This window comes from Harmonia axyridis, chromosome 2, assembly GCF_914767665.1.
Source record: "Harmonia axyridis chromosome 2, icHarAxyr1.1, whole genome shotgun sequence".
NCBI classification, from domain to species: Eukaryota; Metazoa; Arthropoda; class Insecta; order Coleoptera; family Coccinellidae; genus Harmonia; species Harmonia axyridis.
Window position 1 is genome coordinate 8,207,601 of NC_059502.1, and position 18,934 is coordinate 8,226,534.

At 35.1% G+C, this 18,934-nt stretch overlaps 2 protein-coding genes across 4 annotated transcripts in view; one reads left to right on the top strand and one right to left on the bottom strand.

Annotated features, from left to right (window-relative positions):
• The window catches only part of LOC123673111 (protein dopey-1 homolog), a 26,036-nt gene extending 10,613 nt beyond the window's left edge, over nt 1–15,423 (bottom strand). For 2 of the 3 annotated variants that reach the window (XM_045607544.1, XM_045607542.1), the window contains exons 1-5: nt 14,958–15,423; nt 14,715–14,901; nt 976–1,141; nt 586–775; nt 37–212 (exon numbers count right to left, since the gene is read on the bottom strand). In XM_045607544.1, the coding sequence (XP_045463500.1) occupies nt 37–212; nt 586–775; nt 976–1,141; nt 14,715–14,901; nt 14,958–15,104 (866 nt within the window). In that variant the 5' untranslated portion in view covers nt 15,105–15,423. Of the gene's footprint in view, nt 1–36; nt 213–585; nt 776–975; nt 1,142–13,193; nt 13,307–14,714; nt 14,902–14,957 lie in introns of those variants that run through there. The other variant, XM_045607545.1, reaches the window with a different exon arrangement.
• A 421-nt stretch (nt 15,424–15,844) lies between these two features.
• On the top strand, nt 15,845–18,422 carry LOC123673057 (signal recognition particle 54 kDa protein). The gene is made up of 7 exons (XM_045607467.1): nt 15,845–16,050; nt 16,107–16,283; nt 16,337–16,566; nt 16,628–16,927; nt 17,274–17,535; nt 17,591–17,783; nt 17,981–18,422. Exons 1-7 carry the CDS (start codon nt 15,973–15,975, stop codon nt 18,265–18,267), a joined length of 1,527 nt encoding a protein of 508 aa, XP_045463423.1. The 5' UTR covers nt 15,845–15,972; the 3' UTR covers nt 18,268–18,422.
• Nucleotides 18,423–18,934: the final 512 nt, after the last annotated feature.

Below are 18,934 nucleotides of genomic sequence, written 5' to 3' on the forward strand. Positions count from 1 at the left end.
ACTTAAGCTCTTAGCAAGTATTTACTTCAAACTTGCCTATTCAGTGACATATCTCTCCTCAATATAGTTGACAGTGCTGCAGTTACAAGTCTCACCATATCGGCATAGAGAAGTTGCTTATTATTCATTGGAAAACATACCATAAGCAGATCCAAAGCAGAACGTTGTACCAAGACACTGGAGTCCTGCACTGCAGCACACAAGCCACAAACCTAGTAATCAAAAGAAAACCAAGTTCAAATTCCTATAATAGTACTCCTCTGAAAACCAAATCAATTTTATGTTTTTATCAACGTTTTATAGAGTTTTCCTTTATGTAGTGTTGTCATTGCTTTCAGGGCTGGACAGAAGATTGAGTATTAGGACTAGTGTCATGTACTCTAGTACTGAAGACAATTTTAGAATACAGATTTATTCAAATATAAAAGTACTGTGAGTGACTTAAGGCTGGACCTTCATAGGGTCCTTTTTCATAGCTTCATTTCCGTTGATTGATTTACTCGACTGCTCAACCCTGGTTGCATGTTTGATGAGTGAGATCAGATTATTGCATTTCGAATCATAGTAGCAATTGACATTACTCACCATAAGGTCTATGTCATGGCCCATCAAGTACAACTGGTCTTCCATAGGCATCTTTTTGCTGTAATGCGCTAGTACAAAGCTTATAGCCGACAACCTTACAGGACTGTTGTTTGCTACACACTGCCACATGCAGGTGTAGAAGTATGAGGCACCTACGCCATCGCAGACTTTTTCCAAAAGATCGTTGGTTCTGAAAAAAAAATGTTTAATGAATGAAATTAAAGACTATTTGCATGCTTTTTCAATTAAGTGATTCGTTCTCAAGTGAGTCAAACACTAATTTGAAATCCCATGGACAAGAGTGGTGCTACTTCAACTTTCAAGTCTAGAGGAGTCATTCACCATGAGCAACTTTGGTTGGTGATATTAATGGCACATTATAAAGCTCACCTTTCGAAATGGTCTGATCCGCTCTCTATGCCTGGTAGTACCCCGCTGAGGAAACCACTCAGGGCGGGCCTCATCCTTTCTCCCAGTGGTACGAAGTGGTTCTCGTAGATTTTCAACAGTTGAGGCCTTATATTCATCGCAGCGTGGCCCAAGAGAGGAAAGAGACCTGGAAACGGATGAGATTCGTCTCAGAATGCATCGGAAAACGGTCGTAAAAACCGCTTTTATAATCGAAATGGCGAATAACAATGGTTTACCATAATTAAATCATTAGATCGGGTTATTGATAACGATTTGTTTTGAACGAAGGGCGTACAAATTGAAAATTGGGTCGTATGCGAGAGTTTACAGTCAATTAGGTAAGACTAGTACAAAATCAGGCAAAAGAGTTAAACTCTCCAAAAATCTTTTTGAAGGTAAGTTTGTCCATGTATTCTCTTATGGTATGAGGGGATAATATTTATGGAAGCAGATAACATCAAGTGTTCATCAGAGGCAACATGACGGCTATGCGTTACATTCAGGAGGTGGTGGAGCCACATGTCTTACCATATACAGAACTGGCCCATACATCATCGAAATGTACCCTCGAAAATATTGCTGCTGTAAGTGAAAGTTTGAAGAAGATCCATATTTATATATTCTTCAGCGCGCACAACATTTGGGCCTCTCTTACGGCAAACTATGACGTATTTTTGCATCTCCATCCATATGAAGTTCAGTTGACACAAGAACTAAAGCTAGCTCAAACCGTCAATTTTCAACGTTATAGCCAAATTAATACTGAATTTTTTGGGTTGAAATTGATTATATGGAATTGAAAGATATGTAGTTCCATAAAAATGATCTTAAGATTTATCGCCTTTGGGTTTTTTTTGTGGGGTTATGCGAAGGACCATGTTCATGCCGATGCCGTGGGACACCCTGTATACAGTAGAAGCTCGATAAACCGAATATAACGGCAAGAGGTTCAAGTAGTCTGAGATGAGATACCTCGAGAGGAAATCGATAATCTCATTGAGAGTATAAGTGCCTGAGACATTGGGGAGACTCAACAACACATTATTGATTTTATTGATTTTTCATATTTTTTGTTCAACTGTTGAATTTCTCTGAAATTTTGATCAATGACTAACCTAACCCCAAGGGAAATTGTTGGAATAAAATCATTCTTACTAGGTGTTAACTTTGGAATGAGATAAGTAAAAAATTTAAAGAAATAAAAAAAAATATTATTCGAAAAAAATGGCTGTTCAGGCTAAAAACAGGGTTTTGTTATGATCTTACTTTTCATCCTCAATATAATATACAACGCCTTGTTTTATGTTGACAATGATGTCTTGTGGATCATAATAACACGATCAAAATACAGGGTGATTCACCGGGATAGCCTATTAGACGTTTATGGAAAACTTATCATAATCTTGAACTGAAAATTTGTATATTGGGGTTTGAGACAATGATCTTCCTCCGAAAAATATTTTTAGATCTCTACAACTTTCGGTTATACTGGAAACAGACTACAACTTCCTTATTTTAAATGGCACACCCAGTATATTATTGCATCATTATATAGCATTTTTGATGACAATTTCGGCAATATGCCATACCTTGGGAAAAACTCAACAGTTCATGAGTTAATGGGATTCTTATAACAAAAATGGTGGCGATTAGGACTCACATTTTTTTTTAATATTTCGGCGGAAAAAGTTATTTTTGGTATTTTTTTTTTTCGATTCTGCAAACGCAGTATTTCTCTCTGCAGTTTGGACCAAAAATGTAGAAGGTGTTTATAAGACAATCAAGAAGTTGGACAACTCAAATTCATGAAAACTCAAGATTTTCAAATCGAAATCGAAAATTCCGACAAATCGAGGCGTCGTACATCAGTTTAGCAACAAACGTAGCGTCGTAAACCGCAGTTTGAACCCGCCAATCACCGCAATCACTTCCACTATGTAAAAATTTCAAATTCGAGTCCGAACATATTCAAAAATAACTGATAACGATGATAAGACGCCGAGTTATCAGCGGTTATCCCCAGGTGAAGCAACTCCCAAGTCCCTTATCCGACCCAGATAACGAGGCGAAACGTGTCCTCCTTACGGAACCCTAGCGCGTAGCGTACCAGGACCGGCGCTAGTAATTTTGGCGCCTGAAGCAAAGAATTTTTCGGCGCCCCTGCTGAAAAAGCATCAAACATCAAACACGCTGAAAACATTTGACATTTAAGAGTAACTAGTTTCAGATGGAAAATCGTAGGAATTTTCCATAAGTTGAATCATCGGCTTCCAAAGAATTCAAAAGCGAAGATAGTCTTGTTTTTCGTCTTTGTGAAATACATGATGATTTCATCCCTCTTTCAATGAGGGTTATAGGGAATATCAGCAATTTCACGTCCTTCGCAATGTATATTATAAACAAGGATAATTTTTAAATGTGATGTCTGTTCTAATTTATTATTTTAAGTGTAAATACTTGACAAAATTTTATTTATATACTGTGTGTTCAATTTTTTTATATGTCACATCGTAAGCCGACAACAATTAACTAAGGGTGAGTCACCACCTAAAGTTTTTCAAAGATTCTGTAATGGTCTATTATTGTATTCTAGCAGTGAAGAAGTCTGAATATACAGACGATACGTCGCTCAGTTGAAAAGTTGTGTTTCACTGGCTGACCTACTTCCCATTATCCTTGCTTGTTATAGGAAATTATGTTTATAATGGTTAGGCTGCCATATCCTATTTATTATACAGGCGGCTGTAAGGTGTAGGCTGTAAAGGTGGTTTGGAGATTTTTATCGCAGGGACTGTTGACAAACACAGCGGAGCGGGACAACCTGATGTTGTTTTCAAGAATCAAGGATGAAATATGGAAAAGTGACCAACAAACTGGGCCGAATTTGCGCCCCTCAAAAAGTGGCGTCTGAAACGGTCTCTTCACCGTTTCGCCCCTAACGCCGGCCCTGCGCGTACCCATTGTACGGACGCGGTCGAAATTCGACGGAACGATTCTATTTTTACCAGCAGGCGAACGACGCTGACGTCTCAAAGCAAAACAAACGAATCGACGCGGTGTTGTTCTGACGCCACGCGCTCGATTGATATATAGGGGGTATTTTCGGTGCGCTCGATGGAGCTTGGGGGTCCTCGCTTATTCCCATCAGACGGTTTGATTGGCCGATAGAAAGTGATCTCGAAACGGGATAAAAATATAATGATGAGAGACTTCCACAGGAGGATTGTTCGAAAGAATGAGAAAATTCCAGGCTTTCCAGACGCGGTCTAGTCGGTTTTTAGTGTTTTTACACAGTTTACAGTCTAAACAGTAAACAGTAATGGCAGTATACGCCATTTTCACATGTCCCCAACATGGTTAGATTAAGGTGTCGGATTGTGATATATTTTCAAATCCACAATTTTACTATATCGTTATGAATGTATATTGAATTGAATGAAATATATTTATTTGAGTGATTCCCGATTAAATATGCAAATTTGATAATTTGGAATCCGATATTTTTCCTAATTGTCGAATTTATAATAAGCAGATTATTTATCATTTTCTGTATCTACCTGCTGAAATCCAAGGTTTGGCAACTATTGCTCTCCTAGTGTCATCGGTTGTTTCACGTCGTTTGGCGCGCTTGAAGTTTGTTTTCTGAATTTCTGATATATAAAGGTATTTATTTCCATATATTTAGGGTTAATATGAAACGTTGATTCACCATGGGACATAAGAAGTGCGTTCTTTGTGGAGTAACTAGCAAATTGAGTGAAATATCGTATCACTGATATGTTTTCATTTTCGCGCGCTTCATGTCAAATTTGATAGTTCATGTTGGGGACAAAATTTACTTACTACAAATGACATACAGTCCATTCAGGAATTATTGACATCCCGGGTGGCTTTGGAAAATCGAAATTAAGTTGGTACTGGCTCATTCAGTAACATTTTGAATTGCAGATTTCGGGTTGGCATTGGAAATGTCATTGACTGGAGGTTAGATTTCAGTTTGTTTGTGTTATTGGTTTTGATCGAAGAAATTTTGAAACTTAAAAGTTGTTTCAATTTCAAACACACATTGATTAGTTTATTTCTTATTTGAGTATTTCTCACAGTACTGTTTGAAAAAAGAAGAAGGCAAGTCATCACAACCTGGATTATTAGTGGAAGAAAACCTGTGCAATACGATTTCACCTTCAAAGAATCATTGAATGATTTGATTCTTACCAAAAGCCGAGCCAAAAGCAATCAATATATCAGCCTGGATGAAATTTGAACAAAAAGCATCTGGATTTTAATCAATCAAAGACAACTTTACATAAACTTAATTGGTTACAAGTTCAAAACAGTTAATAAAAGGAAAATTCTTATTGATAAACAGAAAAATATAATAAGTTGAGTACGATTTTATGGTGAATACAGAGAATATTTGCGACAAATGTTATCTGGAGGAAAACTTGGTTATTTGAAAATGCCAGCATTATTCAACAGTGGACTCTAGAAAGAAAACAAAATGTTTTTCAAGTATATTCAAGGGTAAAAGTAGAAGGAGCACTATTTTGAATGCTGGATATTTGGATTTTTACCTGGATGTTTTGTTTTGACAGTGGTGATCATGAGGATTATATAAATCTATGAAGAGAGAATTATTTTATAATTGGGTTGCTAAACAGAGTATTGGCATTGCATCTATACTTTATTCATATTCTATATTGAAATTAAGTATTGTTATACTTGTTTTTTGTTTTTCAAATGAGTAATCCAAAAATCTAATAAATTCCAATTGCTTTATAGAATTTTCACTGAGTATTTAATCGAAAAATATATTCAGCAGAGTAACTTCAAGAATTTCTTCACCTCTTACCCCCTTGAAGATAATAATAGAATGCAATAAAATTTTAAAATTCACAAATTAAAAATAATTTCATGCAAAAATGCTTTTAGTGAGTGAGTTAAAGCTATTATTGGCAAAATAATTTATGTAATTCAATAGAAACTAGTATAAAAGCATTTCAATAAAAAACAGAAAACTCAAGTACAGATAGTACCTATATTTTTCATACAAGTTTAATCAATCATTCATGTCATTAACAGTTTCAATAAATAGTGACTTTAGAAAGTAATTCACACATCGGCTGATAAATTGGTTCCAATTTTGAAAGTTAGAGTACAACTGTGATGTCAAAATTTTCATATACTAAATGGATTCTTTGAATTTTATTTCTGTCTTATTATGATATGGCTCTTCCATTCACTAAGATACACTATTTAAATTTATCAACCAGTTTTTTCTGTTTTCTTCACTAGTTTAGACACCACAGTTAAAATGATCCATAAGAGTTATTTGCAAGCAGGTTGGTATCCAGTGTCCATCAGTAATGCAACTATTTTTGAAGAGCCTTTGGTGAAAAGGAATATGCATATTTTAATGATCTTCAATGGGATCTTTCATAAGCGACTCTTAAATGAATAGATATCTCTTCATTGGATTTCCTTGAAATGAGATAGCATTTCACTATATTTTTACGTTATATAATCTGAATTTCAATTTATGAAATCATGACTGTATGCGTCCCTTCGTAATAATCGTAATTTCGAAAATTCAGGATCTTTCCGATACAAAAATTATGAAAATAATTTAAACTGGTCATTTCTATGATGAACCATAGCAATTTTTAGTGATATTTTTGTAACTAGAAATAAAGCCGCGACTAGACGTTCATGGCCTACTTCGATGTCAATAATTCCTGAATGGACTGTATCTATGTTTATTACTCTGAGGTAAAAGAAAAAAGTGTTTATACACACGTAAAAATTGCGTATAATCCCTCTATCTATGTTTTTGCTGAGGTTTTTATCTGTTCTCTTGTATCATTCGTTGAAATGTATGATGCCCCGTTACATTTCCTCTGCTAATACTGAGATCCACAGACACATATGCTTTATTGTTCGAATGAAATAATTTGTATTGATCTTTCTCAAAAGAATATATAAATATATCTATGTTTATTACTCTATGATTAGTATCAAGCTTCAAAAGATGCCTGTCAATATTTTGGAATATAGAGTTGAGTCTGGATCTAGGTATTGAAGGTTAACTGATGCTACATTTGCTGTTGTTTGAAAAATGGGCCAAAACGAGTTTCGTGTCTTGATAAAACACTGTTTTTATGGGAGGAATACTGGGCATGCAATATACAGATATACGGACTCTGCTCCATCGACAACAAAGGTTTTAACCTTTGTTGTTAACATTGTCGAAGAACTACCAACTATGCTGATAGCTATAGTTGCCCGAATTCGGCAGATATTTCAGATAAATAAAAAAAGTCCACGAAATAGTTTTGTTTGATCGTGAATTGAAGTTGCTCGAGAAAGCGGTGGAGTTGAAGAGACCATCCACGACCAAAACAGAATTTTCAATCAAAATTTCAATGACATCGGATGAGAATCGTAAAGGTCAAACATGTTAAAGGATGTGCTGAACCACAGACAGAAACTACACCAAAGTTGTGAAATAGAAGACCATACACCAAACATTTTTTCGTCCCAAAAGGGACCACAATGCCTCCTCTACCTCCAGTAGACTCAAAAGCAATAATAAAGTTTTTTTAGATCTGACAACCCTGCGAACCACAGATTATCTTTCATAGAATATTTGCAGAGACTGTCGAAGAAACGCCAAAATACAAAATTGACAACAAACACAACCTGCAAAATCTCTAAATACCCAAAAACCACTCTCCCGATTACCCCAAAATCCTTCAGAGTTCCGGAAGACCGGGATCACATGGATATATTCGGCAAAAAAAAAGTCGACCTCGCTGAAATCCGATAATCGACCCTGTGCGAAATCCGATCTATCTTTCCCGTCCATTGAATTTTACCGTTTGATATTCGACGGCGAAAATACGCCGACCTTGTCCTTTTGTTTTCTATCCGATGCGAAGGACGATACGGCGGCCCATATTACTGGCGAAACGACGCCGTAACTTGGAATTAGTGGCGCGTATATTGAAAGTTCCCTATTCGCTTCATCAATCAATCTGATCGCTGGCCGTAATGTGCAAGTATTAACAAAAAGGTGCAGGTTGGAAAGGATCTATTTTCAAATGTTGACAGTTGTAATCTATGAGAGCGGAATGATCACGTTCGCCAAGCCCGAAGGGGCGCCGCTGCAATGAAAGATATAAAAGATCTTTCAAATTGAGATTTCAAAAGTGAATAACCAAAAGACATCAAAGGAACACACACCGCATAAAAGAGAAATCGACTTTCGGCGAATTTGCTCGAAATTTTTATATGTTGTAGAACTGTGGATGCTGATCAAATGTCTTCATTGTATCACGCTCTAAATTCAACCGTTTAGATTATATAGGGTCCTAAGAAAACGTTTCTGAAATTTCAAATGGCCATTGTGAAGAAAGTTTTTCGAATATAATAATATGAGGAGTAGTAGAAAGAAATCCATTGTTCAACAGCAAAATTGTTCGCCATGAACAGGAACAGATGGTAATCACTTGATGTCAGGTCCGGACTATAAGGTGGATGCATAATAACCTCCCAACCAAGCTCCCGAAGCTTCTGACAAGCCACTATCGATATGTGTGGCCTGGCGTTGTCCTGATGGGACACAATTCCTCTCCTATTTGCCGCTGGCCGTTTCTGAGCGATTGCTTCCTTCAGACAGTCCAATTATTGACAGTACAGTTCCGAGTTAACAGTTGTGGCGTAGGGGAGAAGCTCATAGTAGATAATTTCCTGTCAATCCCACCAAACAAACACAGCAAAACCTTCCTGGCCGTCAATATTAGGTTGGCCACTGTTTCCGCCGGCTCACCGCGTTTCGACCACGACCGTTTTCGCTTGACGTTGTCGTAAGTGATTTACTTTTCATCACCAGTAACCGCTTCAAAAATGGGTCGATTTTGATACGATTCAGCAGAGATTCGCAGATGGAAATTCGGTCCCTGAGGTTTTTTTTGCGTTAACTCGTGTAGTACTCATACATCGAGCTTCTTCTTGAGACCAGCCTCATGAAAATGGTTCCAAACGGTTTTTTTGTGCAATCGAAACAGTGTTTACATGACGGTCTGACACGACAATTTCCATGATTTTATCGACATTTTCGACAATTGGCCTTCCAGTGCGTAGTAAATCAATATCAATTGCTGTTGATGATGTTGACATCCTCCGAATTGAACTGACATATTTATTATGCATGTATTTCTTATCAATCAGCATAATATCTAGATCGTTCATGGTGAAAGACCAATCTGTATAAAATATACAGGTAGTACATGTATCAATGTACTAAAGGCCAAGACAAGGAATGCCAAATATTTTTCCTTGTCTATCAAATACCTAACATCAGCCTTAAAGAGCACACATCTCTTATGATTCGTTAAGTTAATATAGAAAAACATGATATTAGCATATAGATAGAAGAGATAACCTATCGTTGATTATTAACAATACCAAATTAAATCAGATAAAAATTGTAAAAGTTAAGGTTAAAACAAGGATTTGCGGAAACACAGACAGACAGACGGACGCAGACTACCAAAATTGTTCAGAACCTACGTAATTTGGTGCAAAAACCGACTATACCGCATTGATCCTCCTCGATCAAATATTGAATTAGTAATTCATTCCTATCGTACTTGGATAAACCGTGATAACATTTTATATGCATAATTTAACAATGTCTAGTTCATAACGCAATAAAACTTTTATGGACATCCAAACAACGTGTTGCATTATTCGTAGAACAATTCCCCCATTATTTTGATACACAACATTGAAAAAAGTGCACTTTCAAAACTGATATGCGGGCATCTTTCGATATGCTTTTATCACGGCCTTAGGTCACATTTCAATTGTGTTTGGTCTGAGTGCTTTGTTGTTGCTTCGATAGGAATAATTAATAGAGATGCATCTGAATATTAAAAACCCTCATTATACATATCTCATAACATACAAGAAATATTGTTATTATCGTTCAGAAGTCATCCCAACAAGAATTGGTGATCTTCCACCAATACCGTTGTAATAATTCACACAGAGTGAAGAAAATTCAAACCTTATCAAATGTTAAATTAATTAAACATTTCTAAGATCGATGAAAAATTGACAAGCCTAAAGCAGCAGTATTCTCAGTTGTTCTTGAGCGACGCATACGGTTTTGATTTTTCACACCACTAACTTGTCCCAACAGCTCAAATTTTTCCAAGAGTTTGTGCTCCACGTGGACGCAAAAGTGTTTTAGTTCTGAGAACTGTGACTGTGAAATTTTCTCCATTCTTGTAGAGAATTTTAACATTCAGAACATTGTTGAAGCGTGTATCGTTCCATTTTTCGTAATAGCGTAGTTGTTGCCTGTCAAATATCAGAATATGACAGCTGCGGCAATTCAAAATGAAAAACCCTTCCGCTTAGGAACCTGCATAAGTGGAGCAATTTCAAGATGTGCGATTTGTGACGCCTTGATTGACACTCCAAGCTTGCTGTCTGTGTTCGGGGCTGGAACTCCTGACATTCAGCAGGACAGCGACAATTGTCACACCACCCTCGACCCATTGACGCTCTTGCACATGTTCTTTCTTGAACTTGTTTGGTAAAAATGCGACTAGTCAACTCAACAGTTTAAGCTATGATGTTATTTGAACTCACAGGTTAATACCAACAAATTCGTGACCACCGAAGCATTGAAGGCCAAATTTTGACACAGCAGCAGAATTATGGAATACCGTTATTGATGCCAAAACAGTACGAATAAATAAATTAACTCAATTCCCGAATATCTACTTTATAATCCTATGAATATTACAATACTTTGCTACAGAAAAACATGATTGCAGAGGGAACTTTATAAAAACATTTTCTTTCCCGATTTCAAAAGCTTCGCTAGCAGAATGCATTTTGATTATTTTAAACAACTTTGGTTTCATGTATGTTTGTCAGCAAATCCTTATAGCAGTTTTAACTCCTATAATTCTTAACCGATTATAATGAAATCTGGTATAGTTATCCTGTTAATGACGTAGATTTCAGTTTTGCAAGATACAGAATGCGTCTTTAACAAGCGAAAACGTGAAATTTCTCATATAATGCATGTCGAATTTTGTATTGATATTTAGGTTGGGTCATAAACGGTTTCAAAGTCATTTTAGCTCTCCAGATATACGGTGCGAGCATTGTGCATACTCAAGCGTAAAATTCCCTGGACTTCAATATACAAAACGGGTGTTTTTTTTCGAGGTATATAACTTTAAGTTGGCATTACTGTTCAAGATGGCGACCGATTTAACAGCTGTCAAGTGATTTATTCTCAGTTTGGTTTGGCAATTCATCATGAATAGACTCACGCCTGAACAACGCTTGCAAATAGTGCAATTTTATTTCGAAAATAATGGTTCTGTGCGGAATACGTATCGCGCACTACGTCCATTTTATTTTGTTTAGCGATGAAGCGCACTTCTGGTTGAATGCCTACGTCAACAAACAAAACTGCCGCATTTGGAGTGAAGCTAATCCTCAAGTGTATGTAGAAACACCGTTACATCCAGAAAAACTGACTGGTGCGCTTTATGGGCTGGTGGAATCATTGGTCCGTACTTCTTCAAAAACGATGATGGCCAGAACGTTACAGTTAATGGTGATCGGTAAAGAGCCATGATTACTAACTTTTTCATTCCTGAATTGAACAACCATTATGTCCAGGAGCTGTGGTTCCAACAAGACGGCGCAACATGTCACACGGCTCGTGCCACAATCGATTTATTGAAAGACACTTTTGGTGACCGCCTAATTTCACGTTTTGGACCTGTGAATTGGCCTCCAAGATATTGTGATTTAACACCGCTAGACTACTTACTGTGGGGCTATGTAAAGTCATTGGTCTATGCGGATAAGCCACAAACCCTTGACCATTTGGAAGACAACATTCGCCGTGTTATTGCCGATATATGGCCACAAATGTTGGAAAAAGTTATCGAAAATTGGACGTCCAGATTGGACTACATCCGAGCCAGCCGTGACGGTAATATGCCAGAAATCATATTTAAAATGTAATGTCACAAGATTATCTTGCGGATAAATAAAATGCATGTCAATCGAATAATCCATCGTTGTTTTAATGCAATTTAAAGTTCTATAGCTCTAAAAAAAACACCCTTAAGTAGCTTTCGGTGAAAAACCGAAAAACTAGAAGCATTGTGCCACACCGATTTGCACGGTGTTCTTAACTTTTTCGAGTTTTCCACTTTTCCTGATAGACCTTCATGTACCGATCAAGTTTCCATACGGAACTACTTCCGAGAAATCAATCATCGATCCTCAAGTAAACAACAATCAACATAATTAAAATCACGTAGTAAAACTTGAGTAATGGCAAAGAGTAGTACCCATCATCCGTTCGTCATCGCAGAGAAACCCGCATTAATCATCAAAAGTTTCAACCTAGATATAGCCGCGTCATTTTGTCGTTCTTTCCAACCCAAGGTTCGTTTCGTTCAGCTCTAACCAGAAGAATGAATGGCCACCTTGCTCTGGTAATTTACCCATTACGCAACCAGAACAAGCACACGCCTACCCACTAATTTAAAACGATGTAGTCGACGATTGTAATAACACAACTGTTTCTTTCTGTATGTGCGTATATTTGATGATAGACAACAGATATTCTTCCCGCTTACCTTACAAAAGATACGAGAAATTACACGTATCTAGATTATCACTAAAGAATGCGGTAAACAAGGTGTTAATGAGTGCATGAATTAATTATATTATCATTAGGCAGTTTCTCTGGCGGCATTATATTTAACTTGACACGTGCCATACAAACTTTAGATCGCAGTTTGTCTCAAATACTGCATTCAATTATGATTTAATTCTTCGAGAAAAATATCAATTAACAACTGAATATTGGTTCATTATATCAATTAATAACCTTCGGAATCGTTCAAGAAAAACAAATTTTAAACTTGTCGCAGCACATATTGCGTAGAACTGGAAATTCAAAGAGAAAACCGTCCGTTAACTTTTCCAGGAAACTATGAAAACCCTAATCCGTTAAAAACATAATTTGATATCCGTTATCGAAAATTCCCTCCAAAAATTTGAAACAACATAACATTACATTCAGGGAATTTCGAATTAACGGACAACCCCTGTATTTTCGGTATGCAGTAAAAAAACAAGCGACTTACATTTGTCGTATACAAATTCTTTTGAAACTTCGTGAGAATTCATGGCTGATTCAATCTCTCAGCACATTCATCTGAACAATATATTTCACAACTTAAATATAAAACCAGAAACGAGAGAGTTCACAAGCTCTGAATTATCAAAGGGAAATTCTCTTTTAAGGGGCGTTTAGTTAGTGTTATCAAATTTCAAAATGAGTCCTCCACACAAATCGTCATTGATTATTTCATAAATTTATTGGCAACTATTTCAATTTACTTTTATTTGTTATTATACACTGAAAACATTAATACAGTGAATCATAATGTGAATAAAATTTTTGTGTGGTTGTGAATTCTAAGAAATCTGGATAAAATAAGTTTCTGAGAGAAAATCAAATATGAATACAATACATGGCTATCGCATTTAACTGGTGATTGCTCATAGTATTGTTACCTAATTCAAGATAATAAGTGCAAACTATTCAAAATTCGACAATCTAGAATCACAGCAAAGTCTTTGTTCTATAAATTAAAAATGTTACATACTGTGCACAAATATTTGCCATGTCCACGTCAATATATTTCTCAGGAATCATTACAATTTTAAATCTCAAAGATAGATTTCTATTTATTTCAATTATAAGATAAATTTTGACTTCATACTAATCTAGATGCAAGAGATTAAATTGGGTATTGCAGAGATTTTCTATTGTTGAATATTGAAATGCTATTTATAAATTCAAAAAAACACTTATGAGTAAAGGAATATCAATTGATTTAAATGTGAGTTAACCTAAATGAAAATACGTCATTCCAATTCACATCAATTAAATTCAGATAGCTCAGCCTCGGCTAAATGACAAACCAATGGAATTCCCAGTACGATTCCCAATAAAATAAAGATAACAGTTCGCACTATTGAGATTAGGTGATAACCCATAAAAATCTGTAATTCTTGAGTACCTACTACAAAAATTATGGATCTCTATTTCAAGCCCCTAATTTTAATTGAATAAAAAAATAGATAACAATGTTTCCTAGTGCTTAAAAGGAGGAAGTCATAAGAGCAATTTTATCTATTTCCCAAGACTGAATAACTACTTTTATCTTGTTTCGAAACTTCAGTATCAGATACAAAACGAAACAATGCAATAGCTTCCATAGATATTTTATATGCAATTATATCTGGTAGCAAATGAATTGTTCAGAGTCTGTCATATAATTTAAATGATAGAGAGGGATAACCATCATCATTCATTATGAATTTATATCATAAATTTATAATGATAATAGTGCCCAAAAATATATCTATCTCTAGTTCAACCAATTATATCTTATATTAATTATTATGGTACTTATATTGTAATTTAAGTAATTGACATAAAACAATTACTTCAGATTGATAACTGCCAACAAGTGGATTGAACTGAATATTTCCAAGATTAAAGTGAATGAATGTATTTTAGTTGATAAACAAATTGAACTGTTTTGTCTCTGTCCATATTGAAAATATATCAAGCACATTAAAAATTATGTTCCTACCTGCACTATAAATAAACAACTCCTGGGCTAACCTACTGGTCCCCATTGTACGAAAAATAATGTCATAGGTTTCCAAAGCTTTCAAGTGAACCCCTGAGGGCAGAGCAGGATGCATACATTGTGCCAGTCTTTTACTTATCTTAATTCGCCTAGGTATTACTGGATACTTTAAATACGTTGATAGAACCTACAACGCAAAACATATGTTTTACCTCCTTCGATAAATCAATTTGTGAAACAAACCTTATTTAATTTCCCCAAGGCAGAAATAAGATCTGCCCATTCGGATGTATATTCAAAGTTTTTCAATGCCTTGTCTACTGCTGCCACATACATACGATACTTTGATTCTTTCATGAGTTCATATTCTTCCATAGTTATGGTAGTCATGTTTCTTGTTAATGGTTACACTTATAAATATATAAAATTTAGAAATTTAGCTTATCCCCCAAGTGTAAGATTGAAATATTCAATTGAAATCATTTTCCTATTGCTCCATAGATGAACATAAAGCAAACATATAACTTAATTTTTAGGGACAGGACGTGAAGTAACAAAGAAGGGCACCACTACAATTTCTTCAGCAATACAGGTTAATTTTAACTATGGATATTGCACAATTTTCAAACTAATAATCTTTCATTTGGATCAAATCAGCTCGATCAACTTCTACTGATTATGACATTTTCCGTTTGTTGTTCTTGTTGACAATATTACGTCAATAGCTGGATTTATTTAGGACCGAAGTACAAATGAGCTACTTCATAGAATAATAATATATCAATATATTAACTTAGTTCCAAATTACCTTTTTTTGAACAGTAAGATTTTTATAACAATAACAAATATGTAAAAATTATTCCTAGGAACGAAATATTTCGATGATAAATAACATTCGATGCCTATCTGTATCAAAATTTTAATAGATTTATGTTTCCTAAATCGATCACTAGAAAATAATAATTGTGCTTTTCAGTATACAATGAGAAAACTTTGCAAAAATTCTTCAACAGAATATTGCTCTCATTCTAAAATTCTGATTTATCATATTTTTCAACGTTAGGTAATCTTATTAAAAAGATTGTGAATGATTTGTAGTTATGTGCCAGCTTGCAACATGTTGTCAAAATAGAACTGTCAGTGTCAGTGTCAAATTGTCAATATGAATATAAAACATTTCACATAAGATAGATAAATATCAAAAAATCACAACAAGAACATTTTTCCCTTTTTTAATTGCTGAAGCTATAATTTCAAGATGGTTTTAGCAGACTTAGGTCGTAAAATAACGACTGCCTTGCAGTCGTTGAGTAAGGCAACAATAATAAATGAAGAGGTAACCCACATTTCATATTGTGTCCCATATTTTTACCAAAATTTCAATTTTTTAAGGTACTCAATGGAATGCTCAAAGAAATATGTGCAGCTCTACTTGAAGCTGATGTGAATATCCGCCTTGTTAAAAAATTAAGGGAAAATGTAAGATCTGTAATTGATTTCGAGGAAATGGCTGGAGGTCTCAATAAAAGAAGAATGATCCAAAGCGCAGTATTCAAAGAGCTTGTAAAGGTAAAACTCTAATTCACCAAAATTGATGTTCCGTGATTGAATAATTTTTATAGCTTGTAGACCCAGGCGTTAAGCCTTACCAACCTGTTAAAGGGAGACCAAATGTCATTATGTTTGTTGGTTTACAAGGTTCAGGAAAAACAACTACTTGTACAAAATTAGCCTATCATTATCAAAAAAAAAATTGGAAATCATGTCTGGTATGTGCTGATACCTTCAGAGCTGGTGCTTATGATCAAGTTAAACAAAATTGTACAAAAGCCAGAATACCGTTTTATGGAAGGTATTCAATATAAACATAAGAAAGAGGTTTTTAGGTCTGATGAATTTAAATTTGTTTTCAGTTATACTGAAGTGGATCCTGTAGTAATAGCTCAAGAAGGTGTCGATATGTTTAAAAAGGAAGGATTTGAAATTATTATCGTAGATACTAGTGGAAGACACAAACAGGAAGAAGCTCTTTTTGAAGAGATGTTGGCAGTATCAAATGCAGTAAAACCCGATAACATTATATTCGTTATGGATGCAACTATCGGTCAAGCTTGTGAAGCGCAAGCTAGAGCTTTTAAAGAGAAAGTAGATGTAGGATCTGTAATCATCACAAAATTGGATGGTCACGCCAAAGGTGGTGGTGCACTCAGTGCGTAAGTAAATATTTTATTATACTCTAGTGAGATTCAATGATTTCAACTTTTTTACAACTAAAGAGAACGAATGTACTTATTATTCTTGTTTAAATTCATGAGTGGCAAAATTATTAAATTACAATTCTTTTTTTAAAAACTTACTATTGGAAAAAAGGTCGACAAACTCCTACCTACCTACCTTACAAAGTTTTAGGAAAATACCTCAATGAATTTCAATTAAAAAATGGATCAATTGATATATTTTAATTATCCCACAATACATTTTTTAAATAATTGATGGTTCAGTTGATGTTGCTCTGCAAATAGATGAATGACACGAATTACTAAATAAATATGTTTATAGGGTTGCAGCAACAAACAGTCCTATTATCTATATTGGTACCGGAGAACACATAGATGATCTAGAATCCTTCAAAACCAAACCCTTCATCAGTAAACTACTGGGTATGGGAGATATAGAAGGATTGATCGATAAAGTAAATGAATTGAAACTAGAGGATAATGAAGAACTACTAGAAAAAATTAAACACGGTCAGTTCACCCTTAGAGACATGTATGAACAGTTCCAGAATATAATGAAGATGGGACCTTTTTCACAAATAATGGTAGGAATCTAACATAGTTCAATATTTTTTGGATTGGCAATTTTCATATTTGTAGGGAATGATACCTGGATTCAGTCAAGATTTTCTGTCCAAAGGAACGGAGCAAGAATCAATGGCAAGGTTGAAAAAACTTATGACAATCATGGATAGTATGAATGACGGAGAGTTAGACAGTAGGGATGGAGCTAAAATTTTCTCTAAACAACCTGGCAGAGTTATCAGGGTCGCCACAGGCTCAGGAGTTACAGGTAATTGCTATTATTAGTTGAGCTATTCAAGAGATGGCGCTACAAGTTGAGGGAAATTAGAATTCTGTTCTCTTACTCCTACAAACGTTAAAGCTTCTGAGAGGTCTCACAGAGGGCTAGGAGAGTCGGGATAGGAAACATTGAAACATATTTATTACAAAGATAAGGTCATAAAGTTATGTACCTATTTATTTCAGAGCGTGAGGTCAAAGAATTGATTTCCCAGTACACAAAATTCGCCGCTGTTGTCAAGAAGATGGGCGGAATCAAGGGTCTCTTCAAGGGTGGCGATATGGCTAAGAACGTCAACTCGAACCAAATGGCAAAACTGAACCAACAGATGGCGAAGCTTATGGATCCAAGGGTACTCCATCAAATGGGAGGCATGAATGGCTTGCAGAACATGCTGAGACAACTCCAATCGGGCGCTGCAGGTAGCATGGGAGGTTTGGGCAACCTCATGAATAGTTTCGGCGGAAAATAATATCGGTCAAACGTTTGAAGCAAATTGAATACGGTTGTACATTTTTGACTCGTTTTCCAATCAGATCTATATTGTTTGGCATTTATATTTTTTTTTAAGTTCACCTGTACATTGTTATTGTGCATTTTATAATGTCAATAAATTTTGCGAGGATATGAATTGGTTTTGATTTGGAGAATTTCATTCAATTCTGATGTTTTTTTATCATAAGTGTCATCTGAACAAACAGAAACTCTTATTCACAAAATAATTCTTTTCTTTCTTTGTTCCACTTCTTTATGAGGGATAATTGAAATAATTCTTGCTGTTGTCTTGAAACATACAATTTCATGTTATAGATTTCACTGATGAACGTTACCTTTAGATCGCAGTCAATTCATCATTCAACAGATCTATATTGTTTTGCATTTATATTTTTTTTTAAATCAAGAATTTTTTGGGTTAAAAATCGAAGAAAGATATTTCAAAAAATCAACTGAGGAACCTATAGTCATGATATTGTGAAGGGATAATTCTACACTGGCTTGAAAGTTGAAGTAGTCACACTTTAGTCCATAGGATATTTTAATATTAATTAAATAATAATTTTATGATGCACGTTTTTACTACTAAGTTGTCATCATCAGTAACTGAATCATTTCATATTCTTCATTTTTCTTCTTTTTTA